This window comes from Aptenodytes patagonicus, chromosome 6 (genome assembly GCF_965638725.1).
Source record: "Aptenodytes patagonicus chromosome 6, bAptPat1.pri.cur, whole genome shotgun sequence".
In the NCBI taxonomy this organism is placed as follows: Eukaryota; Metazoa; Chordata; class Aves; order Sphenisciformes; family Spheniscidae; genus Aptenodytes; species Aptenodytes patagonicus.
The window spans coordinates 52,479,128-52,500,617 of NC_134954.1; the positions used below are offsets into that span (position 1 = coordinate 52,479,128).

At 42.8% G+C, this 21,490-nt stretch overlaps 1 protein-coding gene across 4 annotated transcripts in view; it reads right to left on the bottom strand.

The window, feature by feature from the left end:
- The window catches only part of ITGA6 (integrin subunit alpha 6), a 51,166-nt gene that overhangs the window by 17,721 nt on the left and 11,955 nt on the right, over positions 1–21,490 (bottom strand). For 3 of the 4 annotated variants that reach the window (XM_076342607.1, XM_076342606.1, XM_076342605.1), the window contains exons 2-8: positions 7,811–7,938; positions 7,330–7,409; positions 5,275–5,530; positions 3,637–3,768; positions 1,035–1,245; positions 228–421; positions 1–89 (exon numbers count right to left, since the gene is read on the bottom strand). In XM_076342607.1, coding sequence (XP_076198722.1) covers positions 1–89; positions 228–421; positions 1,035–1,245; positions 3,637–3,768; positions 5,275–5,530; positions 7,330–7,409; positions 7,811–7,938 — 1,090 coding nt within the window. Of the gene's footprint in view, positions 90–227; positions 422–1,034; positions 1,246–2,249; positions 2,367–3,636; positions 3,769–5,274; positions 5,531–7,329; positions 7,410–7,810; positions 7,939–21,490 lie in introns of all 4 variants that reach the window. The other variant, XM_076342608.1, reaches the window with a different exon arrangement.

Here is a 21,490-nt window from a genome sequence, read left to right on the forward strand (position 1 = left end):
CTGTGCTGGCTTTGTATTTATTCCGTTCGTGGATCCGTGATAAATGTATACTTTGCCAAAACCATCATATGGAGCCCCTACTGCAATATCTGTTGGAAATAAGTTGCAACGTCTAAAATCATTCTTACTCTTTCTGCAGCTGGCAATCATGATAAGGGTAAGATGTTCCAACTCTGGCATTGGCAAAAAAGTCACATCTATTTTTATTGTAATCATTTTTCACTCACCTGGGTATCCATCCTGATTAATGTCCCCAACGTTTTCAACTGCAAGACCAAACATGGAGTCAGTGGTTCCATTTAAGCGAATAGGTTTTACTCCTTCCCATTTGCCTTGCCAGTTAATGTAGATGTACACAGCACCACCGATATCTCCACTTCTGTCAAAATATTGCGGGGCTCCAACAACAATGTCTTGCCATCTTAGAATTAAAGAAAAAAAAAATGCAGTGCTTTTACAGAAGAACTGTGAAAAATAACTGATCAGACTGTGGTCTCAAGGTCAGCTAGCCAAAGAGCTGCTCAACAAAGACTAAAAAGTACATTAAACTGATGGAGCAACAACAGCTCCACTGATACTACACGCTGATTATGTTCCCTTTGTGGCATACAAGGATCCTCCAGGGCCTGCTTTGGGTATAGAGTCACAGAATCATTTAGGTTGGAAAGGACCTTTAAGATCATCGAGCCCAGCTGTTAACTTCGCACTGCCAAGTCCACCACTAAACCCGTCCCTGAGCACCACCTCCACATGTCTTTTAAATACCTCCAGGGATGGTGACTCCACCACTTCCCTATGAGATTTGTTTCTTCTTTGTTTACGCTAATTATTTAAATTTAAATAAACTCTCTTCTATAATTAGAAATGTAGACGGTGTCCTGACTGGTTCTCCGAGATGGTCGCCATTTCCTCCAGCGAAACATGAAAGATGGGGTTTGGCACTCCTTGTATTTCTGATGTGAAAAACCAAAGCAGAAATAAACCAGATCGCCATCCTTCATTATACAGGCAGCAGGAGTTAACCAAGGCCATACCCGTCATTGTTGAGATCCACAACAGCAACATCATAGCCAAAGGAGGAGGCCAGCCCTTCTCCTTCAAACATGTGCTCAAGGGAAAGCGCTCTCTGATTTTTCTCTTTTTTCAGTAAAACAACTGCTCCGCTGTGGTTGGCTCTTGGGGCACCAGACACAAAAGTCATCTCATCTTGGGAGACAATTCCTTTACCAGAGTCCAAAGAGAAACCTTTAACAGAGAAAGGAATAAAATATAAACAAACGAACAAACGGCTTGTATCGTTAATAGGAAAAATAAATTCCCCTACTATATTAAAGTGGTATATTGAATAGAAGTTTTGTCTAAACCGGAGTATGGTATATTGGGAATTCTCCCTTTCTGTTTGGACCGGTGAATGCACGTTTACAAGCGTACACTCCTCCATACATTACACGTAAGTATTTCCCCCACAAAACGTATTATTTCATTGCTCGCTCAGATCTGCTTTTCACAGACACCAAATACAAGATCATTTTTAAACATACCAGCTTAGAAATGACTACACCTTACCACTTGAATATAGCTTGAGTATGTCACCTCTGGCAAAATCACTGTAAAACTTCCTAAGGACAAGTCGGTATCATTCTATTGCAAACATGCAAAATGTACTGCACAAGCACAGTATTGCAGATGAATGATGCGTACGGTATTTGAGAATCACCTTACACAGTAATGGTGAAATTGGCAATTTTGATTTAATGCAGCCCTAAAGGACATGTTCAAACGAATTTAGTCTTACGTATCCTTTATAAAAGTCAATGCATTTTAAAAAACATGAAAAACTGAGTGAAAAGAATATACCGCATATACCAACATAGCCAATAAAGGCCAAAGTAGAAAATTACGCACGTTGCAAGGAAGAAAGATACTAGCCAGCAGAGAGACATCTCCCTTCCGAAACACTTCACCACCACTATGACAATTCTCAATTACAGCAATTCACAATGAGAGTTTCAGAAGAATTCAGGGAGTCCCATCTGGGGGAGGGATGAGAGGGTTTGGCGAAATGCATGACAAATCAGAGTTTCTCTGAAGCCGTGATACTCTGCAAGCTACTCTTCACCTGAATCCCTGTTTTTACGTGCTTTTACTTGCAATGTGTTTGAGATGAGGGGGGATGGAGGGGAGAGGGTCGTGTCAAAGGTCTGGAGATTATGTCTGACCAGATGCTGCCACCTCGGGTGGTCACAAACCTAAGTAGCTATTCATCATTACATCCACCGATTTGTCCACCTGTATGCCGGGAGGCAATGTTTTGTATACAAACTGATCTGGATGAGTATCAGATACAGCTGTCAAAAATAGAAGACCTGTAAACACGAGTGAAAGATTGAAGAGAAAAAAAGATAGTAGTTAAGCAAAGCAGCTATAACCATGTTTATTTACTGCCTAAACAGAGGGAACAGCAATGCCAGTGAACAGCAGGCTTGCTTGGAAGTGGTTGTGATTGCGACAAATCAAAGGCAGCATTTACGTTTAGGAGATAAATGCATTTGTTACGAAACTGCAAAAAGTCAGTATTGCTCTGTTCACAGCAAAAGACACCTCCACAGCACTCCTCACCTTACCAATTCTTATTTCACCAGAAGAGGCTATTGGCTTGTCTTTCTAACGTAAGCTCTTAGGAGATATACTTTTTTTTTTTTTTTTTTAACACCCAGTAATAACTGCTGATATTTAACAGAAGTTTATGTTCTATTTCTTCTAACAGATACGTAGCTCTAAGTTGGCTCTTTTCTTGGCTTTTACTTTTTGTATTAGCAATGCCCTTCTCATCTGTTCAGCTTTCCACCACTCACACAGAAATTCCAGTTTCAAGTTACCAAAACTGTATTTGCTGCATATGCCAAAAGCAGCGGATCAATACACCACAGAAACCTGCACTAGAACAGAGAGGTTCTTTACACTTTACACTTGAGGCCTTCCCAAAAATGTAGCGTAGCCTTTTCTGTGCACCAACGTATCTCACTGGCGTACAGTAACATCCACTGGCCTAAGGACATATTTCTGCTTTCGTGCGTGCACAAAGGGCAAGAGACTCACCTCCTGCAACATACACACACACGCTCTTAAAATATAAACACTACTACTCATATTATGGTATTTTAAAGGCCTGTAAAAAGGCCACTGGAGTTTTAAAAACGTGAAGAATAAAAAAATTGCACTTACCAACCAGGAGAGAGAAACTGCAGCCTTTACAGTTACATCCAGAAACTCACATCATGGTAAACCTTCCGATACTACATGGCAGAGACCTTGTGACTAACAACTACGGATCCATACCCTGTACTTAACCACTGGAGCGATTACAGTCGCTCCCTGAGAATCCGTAGGTCCTCAACACAGCTCTTAAATCTCTCATTACATTCGCAGCTCTTCTAGGTACCTCAGCAGAGTATCATCTTACATTTAAAACTGGCCCATAAACATGGAGGGAGATGTGAATTATCCAAAATGGTTAACATGTTACAGGGTCCACAAATGAAGGATTTTCTGCTCCCATCTCATATCATTGCACCAGGCTGGGATCACAAATGTTTAAGAAGCCTAAAGAGATTTACCATATGTACTTAATCCTACCTAAGTAACTGTTAGCTGGAACAGGAACTAGATTCTTATCTTGGCGGCTCTCATCACCAACTTCGTAAGGCCCATCATCAAAGATACCCAGATCATAAAATGTCTGATTCTTTTGCTCTGCGCGAACCACCCCTGAAGAAATGAAATGATAAAATAAAAGCAAATGAATGGTAAGGGAGAAAAACAACAGATAAATGGTTCCCAACTAACATTAATTACGATGAATGAGATAGTGACTGCTGTTTACATGGGACAAACACGGAATACTGCACTGGGTGAAAGCGTTTGCAAAAGGCAATGAATTTCTAAGTTCTATCCGTGTGCCAGAATCTCACGCTGCTCTACAGCAATGATCTGGAAAACATGGGATACTAAGAAAATTCTCAACAAAAACATGGGACCAACTCGGTCAGGAACCACCCTCATCCCACAGTTCTTAACCTCACAAAGCCTCTCTTAAAAGGGAGGTAAGTACACAGGAATAAAAAAAAAAAAAAAAAATTACTGTTCAGCTATGACAAACACCGGTGATATATTTAGAAAACATTATTTAAGGGGAAAAGAGCTATTGTTCGATAAAATGTGTGCTTCCCTTTTATCAACAGGCATATTTAACATTTTGGCAAGCACAAACATGTTTTTCCATGATACAAAAGAGTACTCTTATGGCTGATATACTGTCATAGCACTTCTCTGCAATTAAAGTAAAACAGTGTCTGAACTCAATATGCTGTTTCAGCTTGGTCAGATTTTGTTGACAGATACGTGGAAGATTAAGTTTTCACTAAAGTACACCTTGTGCCAGAGCTTAACTCAAAGATTTTGCATGGTTCATATAGCAGGCACAGGTGTACGAGGGGAAAAAATGTAATGGTTCGAGGATCAGATGTTCTAAAGAGGGAACTATTTACAGCTGTTGGTGTAATGAAGTGTGACGGGAAAAATCACTTTAAGAAAAAGAGACAGAGCGGGCCATTTAGATGCTTCTCAACAGAAACTAACGGAGAAAATCTATGTTTCTTTTCCCGTAAGTTTTGGAATGTCTCCTAGATGATATAGAGTACTTGGCTCTTAGACAGATTATCCATGGAATTTTACATGGGTATCCATGGATTTAGATACGAATACATGTAGTATTGCTTTGTTCAGTTATCTTCCTGCAATCCTCCAGTATTTAATTTGGGAAGTACTACTTTCCACAGACTTCACAAAAAATAAAGTGGAGAATACTGCAGGATATAAACAAAGATCTCACTGCAGCTATCTAACATTTGCTCAAATGCAGGAAAAAAGTTGGTCAAATAACCTTAAAATAATTTGGTAGTTTGTTCCAGTATGGAAGTCTCAAAGCAAGCACTCAATCCCACCGTAAGATTAAGACTAATAAGGGAAAAATTTGCTGTACATATGTGCAAAGTTCCATTATCCATTCACAAGTACTCCCTCAAAGATATTTAAAGGAACTTCAGTAAATACTTTTGATACAGGAGCATAGCATTTTGTGAAAACAGGTAATATCATTCGATCCCTATTATCTCCTCCCCCCTTGGAACAAAAAAATTAAAACTTGGGATGCAACCCTTGTGAGCAATCTCAGAGGCGATGGGAAGGGTAGGCAGGAAGGAAGCCAGGTCATACCTTTCCAATTGTAAGTGCCTGGGGCACCAAACACAATGTAATGATAGTCTCTAGTAAAAGTAGCAGCAACACCTTGCTGACAGGAGCCAAACTTCTCATGGCCTCTTAAACGACCATCACAAAAACTCCATACTCCATTATCCATATCATCCTTAATAGTGAGATCCTGGCTCAGCACATAGCACCTTCCAATGATATCCCGGGTTTCCTGCACTGTGTTTACATACTGCCTTTTCTCATAGCGATGTGCACACGTCTGCAAGATAAAAGAAATAGTAAGTGATGCTTTCTGTATGTTTGTATGCAAGTCACGAAAGAAGGCTGGTCTCCTTTAGCAATACTTCATGCTAGCGATGCTGTAAGTCAGTCACCTTGTAGACACACCCGTGTTGCAATGCAGAGAGAGTCCACTGTTCCCTATGGGCAACGTATGGGAAAGGCTGGGCATCTATGGATACAAGTCAGAGCAACCAGCTTCATGGTCAAGGAAGGCCACATGGTTAAATCCCTCTTCTCCGGGATTTAGGGGTTTTAGCCCTAAAGCCTTCCCTGATACCTAATCCCTCTCTTTCAAGAAGTGAGGAGAGAACCACCCTATCTCTCATAAAGAAAGAAGTGGCTGTGTTTCCCCACAGCTGTCAGTTAGGTGACTCACACGCTTGTGCAGGACATGAGAAGCTGGTTCAACTACCATCTACCTGAGACCATTCAGAACTCGCCCCTTCCAGAGAAGTGCCACGAAGCAGAGGCTGAAAGCTTTTCCAGTGACGGGAAGGGGAGGGAAGTTGTTCCTACTTCCTACATTGGACTGTCACTGGGACAGAGCAGCAGCACTGAGCACAACCTGTTCCTTAACCCTTTAGACTGTTCACCTGGGAACAGAATTCTAATCAAATATTTAACACAAAGGGTGAATAGCCACTGGGTTAAGTGGTATAACCACCAAACCACTGTAAAAAGAGGTGGAACAATCAAACCCCTTTACCAGCAGTGGTTTTTGCAGAACCAGATGTAGTAGGTGTGTGAAGAGCACAAGCAAGCCAGGTTTCTCAGCTGACATACCTTTTCTATGGTTCCTATCAAGGCTTAAATATTAAGCCAACACCCAGCTGCTCCACACTTAAGAGCACTGCAGTACTGCCCTGCTGCACAGTGACCTTCAGACTGCTCATGCCTCATCTAATAAGTGCATTTCCCACTTATCACTTGCAAAGAAAAGTTCCTTCTCAGAAAAGACAAGACAGCATTAGTTGATGATTAATTATTCAATGAGCAGGACTCTTTCCATCTGCTCTTCCCCCCTTTGAGTTCTGAGGCAGACTGAAGCAAGTCATTACTGCCTCTATATCCTTAAATAACTCCAGATTCACACCCTGAAGTCACCTGCCTCCGGTTTTGGAAGCAGTGACATTAGCCTGCAAGAATATAATCAGATGGGGAAGCTTCTGCACACCCATTTTATGATGTAGCTAGTATCCTGCAGCACCACGAGAGGTTTATTTAACTGAGAGCTAAAAAAGTAACATTCTCTGATAACTCCTGAAAGCTTTTTCTCTCTGTATTGTATAAAATAAAGAATAGCTAGTAGTCTTACTGCAGTGCAATGGCCACATCAATTCACAGGAGCAACTCAGCCAAAGTCCCTGATGAAAGTTAAAGTGAGGCTGATCATCTTGGAAAACAGGCTGACAACAGCCTGCTACTTTTACAACCTTATCACACTATTTTTCCCTATTTCTGTAGCCAGTGGTATTTAAAAGAAACAACATGTATATCACAAAAAAAAAAAAGTGGACACCCTGAAAATGAACTGTCCATCCTAGATTGTTACAAAGGTTATAAAGACAGGCTAAAAATAGTTAGAAAAATAATTTAAAGCTTTTACAATCTCAAGTGTCTTACTTTGCTAGGGAGACATTTAAGTCCGGCCTTACAAGAAATTGCAGAAGTAAACATAGGAAAGTCACCTTTCAGAAATATGCATAGAAACGCAGACCATTCAGAACATTTACCATAGACCCAAAACGTTTTTATAAGTTAATCCTTTAGACTTACCACCACATTTCCTCCTGGCCCCTGACTTTGGACAGTTACACCCATCCATTGGTCTTCTTTACTCTCCATCTTCGGGTCAGCTGCAGAGTATCATAATACAGCTTCAAATATTAACAGTTAACTACTTTTTTTCTTTTTTTTAAAGTCCCTGTCAGGACAGGACTTCATACAGTACATGAGACAGTCTGCAGGTGGCAGTGTCTGTACATTTTATCACTGACAACATCCATTTTATTAAACACTTCTAGCGTATTACTTCATGTCACGTGAATTTACACAAGAATAAGAACATCCAAATTACCAAGATTTAAGCATCCCACGCTATCTTAGCAATTAAGCTACACCTTATTCTGATGCAAAAAAAGTTATGTATAAATCCATACAAGCAACTGTCTGATACACTGCCTCTGGAAGGGACCACATCAAGTAAGAAAAATCAGACAACTGTTCCAATCCAAAACAAAAGCGCTGAAGAACTTACTCTCCTCATCGAATATGACACGTGTGCAGCGTGTATTTGGAGATGCGATGTCACAGCTGTACAACCCTCCTGTTCTGTTGGCTTGTTGGGATGGAAAGGCCTTTTCCCGAGGAGCTCCAACCAGCAATCTGCAGGGAAAGAGAAATAATTTCAAGGCATCTGTAGAGGGAATATTAGAAAAGAGGAAGGCAACAGAATCAGGAAATGTTTTCACCATGTTGCCTGAGGTTTGACATGCAAACATTTGAAGCTGGATGAAAAGCTACATCATGGCACTGTTCCTTAAAAAAAAATAAGGGGAGGGGCTGTAAAGTAGTAGTAGTTCTGCAATTATTGGACCTCCAAACCAGTAAATGTATTGTTATTAGTGCTACAATTGTTGCAATGTTCACTGAGTGGATGATAAAAATAAAAAAAAAGTAGGTGTCTGGCAGTTTTGCAAAAACCATCCTTCTATCAGGGAGTCGTCGTTGGTAAGGATGGGAAAAGTATTGTTACTAAAATGACCACAAACCCCCAAAACAGTGAATAACAAGTGCTTTCAGGCTGTCTTCTAGTTTTACACCAGTCCTGTGCCACTGTTCGGCTGAATTTACGGGCACCTTAATATCTCCGACCCATGAAGCAAAGCAAGATCCCTCCTGGCCCAAGCAAGTGTTCACTGAACTACTCCAGGCTCTGTGCAAACATGCGCTCCCCCTCTCCACTCCTTTGGCCAGATACTCCATCTTGAAGCTGAAAATGTTTTTCTCCAACAAATCTCTCATCCCAGGCCATTCCCACAAAGGACTTCTTTCTCCTATAAAAAGGCCACTCTAATGAGCTCTCCTTAGACACTGTTCTGGGAACCAAATGTGAAGGGTCTTATTTTCAAAACTGAATAAAGCAAATTTTTTTCCTGTATCAACTGGTCCCCATATTATCACAAAATCACCAGTAGACACATTTACTTGCAAAATAAAACCCTTTTTAGCCAAAAAAGTTCTTACATTGTCTATGTTTCTTTGAAGTGTCTCACACACACAAAGCACAGCTGCCTCTCAAGCGGCTAAACTGAAACTAATAACAACCAGTATGGAATAGTTTGTGGAAGAAACAAGAAACATCATGCTCAGCTGAAAAAACAAGGACGAGAGAACAGTATGTGGACAGGTGCAACACAGCAGGTACGATGGATGGATGGATGGATGGATGGATGCTGAACCAGACTCCGCGTGTTCCCTGACCCTGGTACAAAACATTTGAGAGAAGAGATCCCTGACATTACAGTGTCAAGGAGGGCAAAGCTGGGACTATAGTTGGATCCACAAGGCTCAAAGAGGAACTCGGACCCTCTTTAAAGCTTCAGCTATAGTTTTGCTGGAGAGAAGAGCTTTTTTGCATGCTTTATAGTGGCAGTGGGACAAAGTACACTGCTGTCCCTCAGAATGCTTTTCTTACTAAAACAAGACTCACTTTTATTCATCTAACAGTTAAGACTGGATCAGTTAAGATCAATACATAATTTTTGCTATTAAGAAAACGTTTATTCAATGTCACTAAAGTAATGAGACACAAGATGAAACGTATTATGAGAAAACACACTTTTTTTAAAACACAAAATTACATCTGTATTGTGAAACAGCCAAGTTTTCACCACTTTTACAGAAATAAATTCTCCCACAATCCATAATTTGCCCTCATGAAGGTAACCCCTGAATGGTGAAACCTTCAGGTAAAATATTTGCTTTTGACTGATACACATATAAAATCAGGACACACAGTGTGGGTGGGTTTTGGTTTAAAGTGTTTCCTTCTTTTCCCCCTACATATGTCTGGCATCTTTTTCAAAGATGTTTTTCAGAAACGTAGCAGTCATCACAAGAGTTTGTAATCTAAACAACCATGCTTTTAGAAAGGCCATTAATAACGTCATTTTCTAATTTTGGTAACAGTGCATTTAACTGTAATCTCTTAGAGTAATTCTTTTGCAAAGCATCTGTTTCTGAGCTATTCCTAACGTGGGAATAGATAAATTTTCTCCTCAGTTCTGTTATCCCCCAGGGAAAGACAGATGAGAATTTTTTTTTTTTTTTAACATTAACAACCATAAATTTAAGAAAGTAGAGGTACCGATTTCCTAACTTATAGAAATTTTTATTATTTCTACTTTTTCATTCAATGCTTGGGGGGTTTTATGATGTATTGAATTTCACTTACAGAAATTTGATCAGAAACCTTTTGTTTCAACATTGTGAACACAACTAAAAGCTTCTGGAATTGAAATACTTAATTTGGTTTAATTCACCCATCTGCATACTACTGACAGCAGTGGTCCTAGATCAAGAAAATTACGACCCTGTTCTTTTCTGTGGGATAACTAGACTACATCCTCTCCCTAGCTAAATGATACCTTTTACAACATACCATGATGTGACCATGATCTTGATGACAATTCAGCCAGAGGGAAGACCTACTGAGGCATCAGGTAATAAACCGCATAGCCAACAGAAGGTACAGTGGAAAGATGTGCCACCTGACGTAAGATGCCCCAAACATTCAGTGGCATCTCAAACAGACACCTGTTGAGATCAATAGATGAAAAATGCAATTGTTCAGCCTTCTTAAAAAAAAAAATTTAAAAAGTGTCAATCTAACATGATCTCAAAGGAAACAGGCGACCTTAGATTTTTCCCAGTACCCATACCCCCATTCAAATCTTGCATAAGTTATTTTCCCCTAATTTTGCATAAGTTATTTTCCACTGTAAACAAAGTATTTCAAAGCAGACTTATTTAAAACCCTCCAGAGTTCAAAGAACTTTTGTCAGGAATCCTGTCACTAGTCTTCAAGGCTCATCAAACACAAAAAATCTTGAATCCTGTTAGGTACATCACTGCAAGTCCTTATTCACAACACAGTTCAACAGTAGCACACACTCTGAGCAGGCGCTTGCAAAGGATTAGATCAGATCAGGTAGATACTATGGTAAATCCTGAAATGTATTTTCAAGTAGCAGCCAAAGACCCATTGAAAAGCAGCATAACTCCTTTGTAGTTCTTCACTACTTATCTGCCCCGAAGACCACAGCAGATGTCCTGGTTTCGGCAGGGATAGAGTTAATTTCTTTTCTAGTAGCTGGTACAGTGTTTTGGATTTAGGATGAGAACAAAGTTGATAACGCACCGATGTTTTAGTTGTTGCTAGGTAATGCTTACACTAGCCAAGGACTTTTCAGCTTCCCATGTTCTACCGACTGAGAAGGCTGAAGGTGCACAAGAAGCTGGGAGGGGGCACAGCCAAACTGGCCAAAGGGACATTCCATACCATGTGACGTCATGCTCAGTACATAAACTGGGGAAAGCTGGCCGGGGTTGGAGTGGCCGCAGTGCAAGTGCATGTCACCGGAGTCCGAGTAGCCGCAGGGCCTGTTGCCGGGGTCTGAGTGACTGCAGTGCAAGTGCATGTCACCGGAGTCTGAGTGGCCGCAGGGCCTGTCGCCGGGGTTGGAGTGGCCACAGTGCAAGTGCACGTCACCGGAGTCTGAGTGGCCGCAGGGCCTGTTGCCGGGGTCTGAGTGACCGCAGTGCATGTCGCCGGGGTCTGAGTGGCCTCAGTGCATGTCGCCGGGATTGGAGTGGCCGCAGTGCATGTCGCCGGGGTCTGAGTGGCTGCAGTGCATGTCACCGGGATTGGAGTGGCCGCAGTGCATGTCGCCAGGGTCTGAGTGGCCGCAGTGCATGTCGCCGGGGTCTGAGTGGCTGCAGTGCATGTCGCTGGGGTTGGAGTGGCCGTAGTGCGTGTTGCCCGGGTTTGAGTGGCCGCAGGGCCTGTTGCCGGGGTCTGAGTGGCTGCACGGCCTGTCGCTGGGGTCGGAGTGGCCGCAGGGCGCGTTGCCCGGGTCTGAGTGGCCGCAGTGCGTGTCGTTTTACTGTCAGAGCCAGAGACCTTCCCTTCCCTTTGAGGGCACTGAATGGTGTTGAACAGGGCTCGGTAGGCATGGGCCAGGCCCCAGCACGTTGCAATGAGCTGCATCTCTCTGGAGTTGCCAGGGTGACAGCATACTTTTTCCAAATATTCTACTAACTTTTCAGGATTCTGCACTTGCTCAGGGGTGAAGTTCCAAAACACTGGGGGTGCCCATTGGCCTAGGTACTTGCCCATCTTGTCCCACACACCCTGCCACTCATAATTATTCAGCCTTGGGGCAGATCTCTGGATTATATTCTTAAATTGCTTACCAACTTTAGACAAAACCGAAACAGTATTCCCAAGAAGTATTAATAGAAGTATCTTAACTGCCCAAGGATGTTCAAAATACTGAAAAATTACTGTAATGAAGGAGGAAACATTATAGAAGAAGGTAGTGACCCTGCCATTCTGTATTTCCTCCGTAAAAAAACTCTCAGAAAAGTTACTGTTCAGTACACCTGGAACCGACTGCCCCAGGGGTGAAAACACAGCCCTACCATTTGCCATGGACTAATCCAGACTGCACTAGAACAGGGTGGAGCTCCAGAACACCTGCAATACATTGATGATATCATCGTGTGGGGCAACACAGCAGGAGAAGTTTTTGAAAAAGGGAAGGAAATAGTCCAAATCCTGCTGAAGGCCGGTTTTGCCATAAAACAAAGTAAGGTCAAGGGACCTGCACAGGAGATCCAATTTTTAGGAATAAAATGGCAAGATGGACGTCGTCAGATCCCAATGGATGTGATCAACAAAATAACAGCCATGTCTCCACCAACTAGCAAAAAGGAAACACAAGCTTTCTTAGGCGTCGTGGGTTTTTGGAGAATGCACATTCCAAATTACAGTCTGATTGTAAACTCTCTCTATCAAGTGACCCGGAAGAAGAACAATTTCAAATGGGGCCCTGAGCAACGACAAGCTTTTGAACAAATTAAACGGGAGATAGTTCATGCAGTAGCCCTGGGGCCAGTCCGGGCAGGGCAAGAGGTAAAAAATGTGCTCTATACCGCAGCCGGGGAGAATGGCCCTACCTGGAGCCTCTGGCAGAAAGCACCAGGGGAGACTCGAGGTCGACCCCTAGGGTTTTGGAGTCGGGGATACAGAGGATCCGAGGCCCGCTATACTCCAACTGAAAAAGAGATATTAGCAGCATATGAAGGGGTTCGAGCTGCTTCAGAAGTGATCGGCACTGAAGCACAGCTCCTCCTGGCACCCCGACTGCCGGTGCTAGGCTGGATGTTCAGAGGGAGGGTCCCCTGTACACATCATGCAACTGATGCTACATGGAGTAAGTGGGTCGCACTGATCACACAACGGGCTCGAATAGGAAACCCCAGTCGCCCAGGAATCCTGGAAGTGATCATGGATTGGCCAGAGGGCAAAGATTTTGGAATATTGCCAGAGGAGGAGGTAACGCGTGCTGAAGAGGCCCCAATGTATAATGAACTACCAGAAAATGAGAAGCAATATGCCCTGTTCACTGATGGGTCCTGTCGTCTTGTGGGAAAACATCGGAGGTGGAAAGCTGCTGTATGGAGTCCTATGCGACAAGTTGTAGAAACTGCTGAAGGAGAAGGTGAATCGAGCCAATTTGCAGAAGTAAAGGCCATCCAGCTGGCTTTAGACATTGCTGACCGAGAAAAGTGGCCAGTGCTCTATCTCTATACTGACTCATGGATGGTGGCAAATGCCCTGTGGGGGTGGTTGCAGCAATGGAAGCAGAGCAACTGGCAGCGCAGAGGCAAACCCATCTGGGCTGCCGCATTGTGGCAAGATATTGCTGCCCGGGTGGAGAACCTGGTTGTAAAAGTCCGTCACGTAGATGCTCACGTACCCAAGAGTCGGGCCACTGAAGAACATCAAAATAACCAGCAGGTGGATCAGGCTGCTAAGATTGAAGTGGCTCAGGTGGATCTGGACTGGCAACATAAGGGTGAATTATTTCTAGCTCGGTGGGCCCATGACACCTCAGGCCACCAAGGAAGAGATGCAACATATAGATGGGCTCGTGATCGAGGGGTGGACTTGACCATGGACACTATAGCCCAGGTTATCCATGAATGCGAAACATGCGCTGCAATCAAACAAGCCAAGCGGTTAAAGCCTCTTTGATATGGAGGACGATGGTTGAAATATAAATATGGGGAGGCCTGGCAGATCGATTATATCACACTCCCACAAACCCGCCAAGGCAAGCGCCACGTGCTTACAATGGTGGAGGCAACCACCGGATGGCTGGAAACATATCCCGTGCCCCATGCCACCGCCCGGAACACTATCCTGGGCCTTGAAAAGCAAGTCCTATGGCAACATGGCACCCCAGAAAGAATTGAGTCAGACAATGGGACTCATTTCCGAAACAACCTCATAGACACCTGGGCCAAAGAGCACGGCGTTGAGTGGGTGTATCACATCCCCTATCATGCACCAGCCTCTGGGAAAATTGAACGATACAATGGACTGTTAAAGACTACACTGAGAGCAATGGGTGGCGGGACGTTCAAACATTGGGATACGCATTTAGCAAAGGCCACCTGGTTAGTCAACACTCGGGGATCTGCCAATCGAGCAGGCCCTGCCCAGTCAGAACTTTTATGTACTGTAGATGGGAATAAAGTTCCTGTAGTGCACATAAAAAATATGCTGGGGAAGACAGTCTGGGTTATTCCTGCCTCAGGCAGAGGCAGACCCATCCATGGGATTGCTTTTGCTCAAGGACCTGGGTGCACTTGGTGGATAATGCGGGAGGATGGGGAAGTCCGATGTGTACCTCAAGGGGATTTGATTTTGGGTGAGAATAGCCAATGATCTGAATTATGTGATGTTAAGTACTAATTATAGTTATAATAGTTATACTAATAATACACAGATATACTAACCATACTAATAATATTATATGCCATACTAATGTTATTACAATAAGAATCACCCAGACTAATGAAGAATAACTTCAGTGAAACCAAGCAAAGCACAGTGATGATGGTACCAGAACTGACTTCAACATGGAACAATCCAACACCACATACCATCTCCATTTTTCCTGCCCTGAAAGATTATTATGACAGATGGAGCCCGAAGTCATGGACTAAATGAACTCACCGAACATTTTAGAGGGATGGCCCACAGACGAAGGGAATGATATCTCTGTGTGTGTGTGTGTGTGTATATATATATATATATAAAGGGGTGGTGATTAATGAAAATCTACTGGAAAATATGAGACTTGAGCATGACGCAGATGGTATAGAATAAGGGGTGGATATTGTCCTGGTTTCGGCAGGGATAGAGTTAATTTCTTTTCTAGTAGCTGGTACAGTGTTTTGGATTTAGGATGAGAACAAAGTTGATAACGCACCGATGTTTTAGTTGTTGCTAGGTAATGCTTACACTAGCCAAGGACTTTTCAGCTTCCCATGTTCTACCGACTGAGAAGGCTGGAGGTGCACGAGAAGCTGGGAGGGGGCACAGCCAGGACAGCTGACCCAAACTGGCCAAAGGGACATTCCATACCATGTGACGTCATGCTCAGTACATAAACTGGGGAAAGCTGGCCGGGGGGGCCGCTGCTCGGGGACTGGCTGGGCATCGGTCAGCGGGTGGTGAGCAATTGTACTGTGCATCACTTGCTTTGTGTATTATTATTATTATTATTATCATATTATTATTATTATCATTTTATTTCAATTATTAAACTGTTTTTATCTCAACCCACGAGTTTTTCTAACTTGTGCTCTTCCAATTCTCTCCCCCATCCCACCGGGTGGGGGGGAGTGAGCGAGCGGCTGCGTGGTGCTTAGTTGCCGACTGAAGTTAAACCACGACAGCAGAGAAGACTAAACCAATGCTTCCAGGTTCTGCAAGACAGGTTACTAAAGATGATGAGGATTATAAACGTTATGAGGGTTATCAACATTATTAGGAATGTAAGAAAGAAAGTCACGTGCATCTCTAATCTTTGGCTGGATAAATCAAGCAAAACATAAAAATCCCTTGTCAAGCACATTGTGACTTGTGATCAACAGAGCTGCTGTTCACCTTGCCTACTGCTCAAGAGGTACATTTGAAAAATCAGAATTCTATTATAGAAGCCAAATTACTTCATTTAAAAATAAAAGTGTGCACGAAAGTAAGGAAGTATGACGTGCACCATGCACCAGTGTGAATTTCAGCATGGCTGCAGCAGTCCAAATGAATCGGCTTGTACACTGAGCTGTGCTACGTGCTCAACAGAGTCTTTCCAGACTGAGGACACATTCCAGTTATTACTGTATGGCTACTTACTCAGCTGTGTTTTAACAGAAAAATTTTAATCAAGTTTGAGCTCATTATGCCAAAAATGGGTTAGGTTTTTCTGCAGCTATGCATGTTCCATTTTAGCTTTCTCAGTGGCAAGCAAAACCTCTTTCTGCAAAAGGAAAGACGTAAGGGGGGGCGAGGAGGTGCTCTCCTAACTATATCTCATTATATTGGCAGATGAAACACTGAAATTAAAACCAAAGAACTTCCTCTGCAACAAAGACTGCCAAAAATAAGTTCTTCATTTCTCTCCACCCCTGATCACAGCATGATTCATTTTACTCATTGGGTCTTCTCCCTGAAGGTGTAGAGGGCTACAGTCACTACTTTCAAGTCAGGCCTGAATGCCTAAAGTCAGGCTCCAGAATCCATATTTAGATACCAAAATAAAGCCCCGATGTCAAGACTGCAGAGTCAGAGATGAAAACCCCAGAGAATCCAACATGCAGACATTTTACTGATTTTTCTATCCCATGGCAGGTATGCAGAGAACAGCAGCTCAGCCACACAGTATACTGAACATAAACACGTCTGAGCATCAGTTCCTGTTGGAGCCTTAGCTTTTTATGATGACTTAGTATCTAAATGTTTACCATATGAGCTAAAAGTCAGACAAAAAAAATATTACTATTCCTCATGTAAATTGCAGAATCAGATGCTTCATACTACTTGAATCCTGATTTCCCCCATTCATCTTGCTTTAATATATACTATAAACTGATTAGGTTTTCCCTAAGCCAATCAGACTGCACAGGTGTTAAATTAACTTCTATTAGTAGTTCATTACATTACATTTCTGTGGATTAAAAGAAGTGTCTATCAATTGACAATGTTGGGAAAAAATCAGAATTCTCTCATACCCTGGCACAAAGCTACAATGCTCTTTTAGCTCCAGTTATACCCCATAATTAAAACATTTGCTTTCCGATTTCAAACTAAAATTCTAATTTCAAACCAAATAAATCAGTCCTGTTGCTCTATTCGTTAGAATTAATTATTGCTTTCTCTTAATTACTTCTTGGAGATACGTGATAATGACTGAAGTCCCACTGCCTATTATGAGCATCTGCTGGCTTCCAGGCACAGATTTACTCCCTTACAACCCCAGATTCATGGCCAAACTTGAGATAATCCTATAGGATTAGAGCTCCAGGATTGGCATGTAATGCCAGTTTAACTAATTAACCTCACTGAGATGCAGTTTTGGCTCAGGTGGATGGTGCCTGCGTTGCACAGTTGACGTCGTACCTGCATGTGCAAGGTGCAGCCGCAACATGCAACAGGGACGGGCATGAGCCCCCCTCTCAAGAGAGGGACCAGCGTAGCACCACATCCCCCCGCGTAACCCTAGGGCACAGCTACACCCACCCTCCCTCACTGTGATATTACATTACACCTGAACAAAACAGCTGAGGCAAGAAAAACTCCATTTCATCAGTTATGCCGAGCACTACTCAAGCCTCAGAAAAGGCATCAAGACATCTTACTGACTTGATCTAGATCTGGACCAGACCTTTGGATAACTCTGTGTAGAAAACATGCTTTATAAACCCACACGTTTCCAAGAAGTGAAAGGAGGGAACTCACTGCCAACAGTCAGGCAGGCACCAGGCCTGTTTGTCGACTGCTGTTGACCAGTATTCGGCAATAACAGTCAGGTGAACACCAGGAAGAAAGGCTGTAACTTAATTTAATCAAAAGTAGCCCAAAAGAGTTACTAAAATCCAAAGCAAAGTACACCAGAAATAGCTTCCCACTTTAACAGATATTACAGAATATTAAGCAGTAGGGTGCAGATTTTGAAACCCTCCCTGCTTTTGTTGGTAACTGTTGAGAAGTTTAGTAGGCGGCTGTGGCTCCTTCTCAGCTAATGAAAACAACGGGGAGAACTGGGAGCAGTTTCTGCTCACAGCTATCTGAACTCCCTCCAATATTGCTCATGAAACTACTCTGGTCGCTTCCAAAAGGAAAGCTGCAGTTAAGATGAGAAAACTGTATCAAAAGAAATCCAGAAAACCTCCAAGCTCCTGGAAGTATTCCCTCACTCCACAGTGAAATTCTTTTCCTCACTTATAGCCTGGAACTGTCTAAGGACAACATACAATTTTCACAACATACTTCAGAGAAGAAAAATTATCAGCAATTCATCACAGTTCTATTTTGGAATAAACACTTCCTCAAAGGAAATCAAGTCAAAGGAGGGAGAGTGTCTTCAACATTTTTGAAAGCAAATCCTGTTCATCAAAGAGGCTTCCATTGAGTAAATTACATTTTGATTTAAACAAATACAAAAAATACCACAGTCTGCACTGAGCTCAGATACTCTGCAATCTCCCAAAGCTTTCTTCATTCCTTAAATTCTTTCCTTTTTCATGCTATCTTCTACCCCAAACAAGGCACCACATCTTTGCCATCCTTTCTTTAAAAGCAACAGCAACACATCAATAGTGCCATCTCTGAGCTTTAACAGACTAGAGTAGAAATCACTGAAAGTGTTTCCTGGGTAACAAACCATTAGCCATTTCCACACATAGGCGGAATGAAATAGTCAGTGGTGTAAGTAATTTCCAATTTTGCAACCTTCATTGAGCACAAATGTCCAATTTAAGGTTGCTGATCTCAGATAACAATGCTGCCGCTGCTTTGCACTTTGTTGTGTTTTCAGAAAGACTCCATACACACAAGGGGGGCAAATTTGGAAGGTGATGAAGCTAAATGCTATGAAACGTCTTCCATCCCTGCCTAGACAGACAGACTCCTGCATCCTTTTCCTCTCACAATCCCAGTACTTGCTTGCAAAGAATTTCACTGGATTGAACAAAATGAAGAAATTGGAGTAACTACCACTAACTCATATTTAGATTAAATTTTACTACCAAATCACCAGTCACAGTCACTAGTTGTCTAGCAAACGTTTAAAACCTCCAGGCAGAGACCCCTGATCTCAATGTGGACATCTAGAGCCCTCCGTTGGAGCTGTATTTTCAGTCCTCTGCACTGGTTTGGTCTCAACAGTTTTTAAACTTGACAAAGGGGAGAATGGAAACATCTTAACCCCCACAATATCTCAATATAACTACAGTTGTTCAATGGGACAGATGTCATGTTTGAATACTGGTGGCACCACCTCTGCTTTGTGCCTGGATTCAGCTTCTCACAACAGAAACAAGTCACAGGACAGGAGCACCATGGACTAATTAGCACAGAGATCATCCCTCCATACACTCAGGCTGCTAACGGGTACTGGAGCTGAACCATGGGACTGGGCTTCTCCAAAAAAAACCCTCTCCCAGCAAAATACAACCAGTAACTTATGTCAGCAGGGAACTTGTTTGTGACACTTTTTACAGAGATACCCATCACTGCCAGCCTCTTATTAACAGCTATTTTAAGTGACTGATGATTCTCCTAATCTGCTACTCCACAGTTACATTTTCCAACTACCAGTGCAAAGTCATGGCCAAGTACATCATTAATCTCTGTTGCCTGGAGGCTTGGCACTTGAAGGATTGCCATTTTCATTTTATTCGTTCAGCCTTTTTTAGGAAGCGGATTATGATAGAGACTGGGAAAAGAAGCCAAAAGCAGCATAAGGACTAGGGCAAGCTACTACAAAGCAAAACTGGAACTACAAAGATACCTGTTGTTCTGGAAAGGCCACTTATGATTGACTTTCAGAAAGTCACATGGAAAAATAAACCCTTTCCCCTCACAGTCCAGAGCCCAGCCTGTATGGATTTGAAATAGGTTTTGCAGATCTCATTTTCATTGGTAGAAAGCGTTTTTCTTACAAGAAACGGTACAGTCTGCTCCAAAATCATGTTTCAAAATACAGTTTTCCATTTCAGACACCACTTTCCGGCTTTAGCCAGGAGATACCTCACATTTTTCATATTGTCAAATAGCAAGTGAAACCTGTATAATACTTACAGTTTTAATTTCTCCCTTACAAGCTATACATTCCTTCAGATTTAAAAGAAAGAACACCACCCACGCCAGGAACAGACCTGAGCATGAAGTGATACTGTAAAACATGTATTAGACAGTTTTTTAATTAATCTATGATAAACTGATGGAAGAAATAACGTTAAAGGGATTTTCACTCAGATTTTCTAACATGGCAGTGCCTGTTACTGCATAAAATCCTCTTATAACAACATGGGGTTTAACTCAAGAAGTGACAGGTGCACCATTTCAAGACACAAACTCGGGAGCCGAGGCCCTAGCACTTCCAGCCCAGCCCCTGCCCACAGCCTGCATTAGGCTCATTGAAACCACGCGAGTCCCACCACAGTCAGTTGGGCACAACCCAGCTACTCTCCACTGCAGGCAGCAACGGTGCACTAAGGCGCAGGTCCCGACAGCAGCAGGACAAGCGAGCAAGGGTGGCTGCAACAAAGCAGGGGTGACCCAGCAGTCCTCAGCTACCTGCAAGCACAGAAAGAGCGAATTGTCCGTCCCTGCCGCCCCCACACCGCAATCTCACTCTCATGCCAACAGCCCCCATGCACCAGGGCCCTGACCCGTCTCCTTGCTCAGCGCTGCCCCAGCTCCTGCAGCAAAACAGGCCGGTAAAGAAGCAGCTGCTGCCACTACTATATAAAGCAGTGAGTTAGTGCTGTGATCAGTGTTTTGTGGACATGCTCACTCTACAGGCTCGAGCAAGCAAGTGCATGACAGAAATCGGGCATTACTGTCTTTTGCACCTGGGCGGCTGGCCATTGATGCCATAGAAAACCTCTGAATTCAGATTTAAACTTCTCTGTATTTGCAGGGCTTGTCTTTGTACACCCCCCCACCCCCCCATGCCATCTCCATTTGAACTTCATGAAAAATGAAAGGAGTATCACATCATCTGCTAGGTACGTGTTTTAGAAAATGAACATGGAAGTAATCAAAATATGGAAAGTTGCTCAGACTTTTTTTTTCCCCCAAAAAAAAAGCAATCTAAAAGCGCAGTGCTCCCAGTCAGTATTTGAAGGCACTACTTGTTAGAAAGGTAACAACTGTAACAGGCACATACTGTTCATCAACATGCCAAAAGCCATTTTAAATAAACCTACAGGAGTTTTAATACAGTGCAGAACAAATATTTGGTTTGAAATGTCATTCCTCTATTTCCTTCACTGAATGAAGTACATCAGTTTCATTTATGACCATAATTAAACCATTAAAAGGCATGAAAGAAGTACAGTAAGAGGGACAGACATTTCACATGAGAATCAATGGGCAATGTAACATGCTACAGCTACTAATCCCACAGCCCTGCAGTATTTGAAGAGCAACTACTCCCCAAGCTAACCCAAGCTGTGGTTCCTTCACCCGTAGATACAATTTATGAGACCCACGCTGCTCCTTCTCTTCCAGACTTACCACCTTCCCCCTCTGAATTGTCGGGGGAAAAACAAGACTGGTAGAAACCTCTTGCAC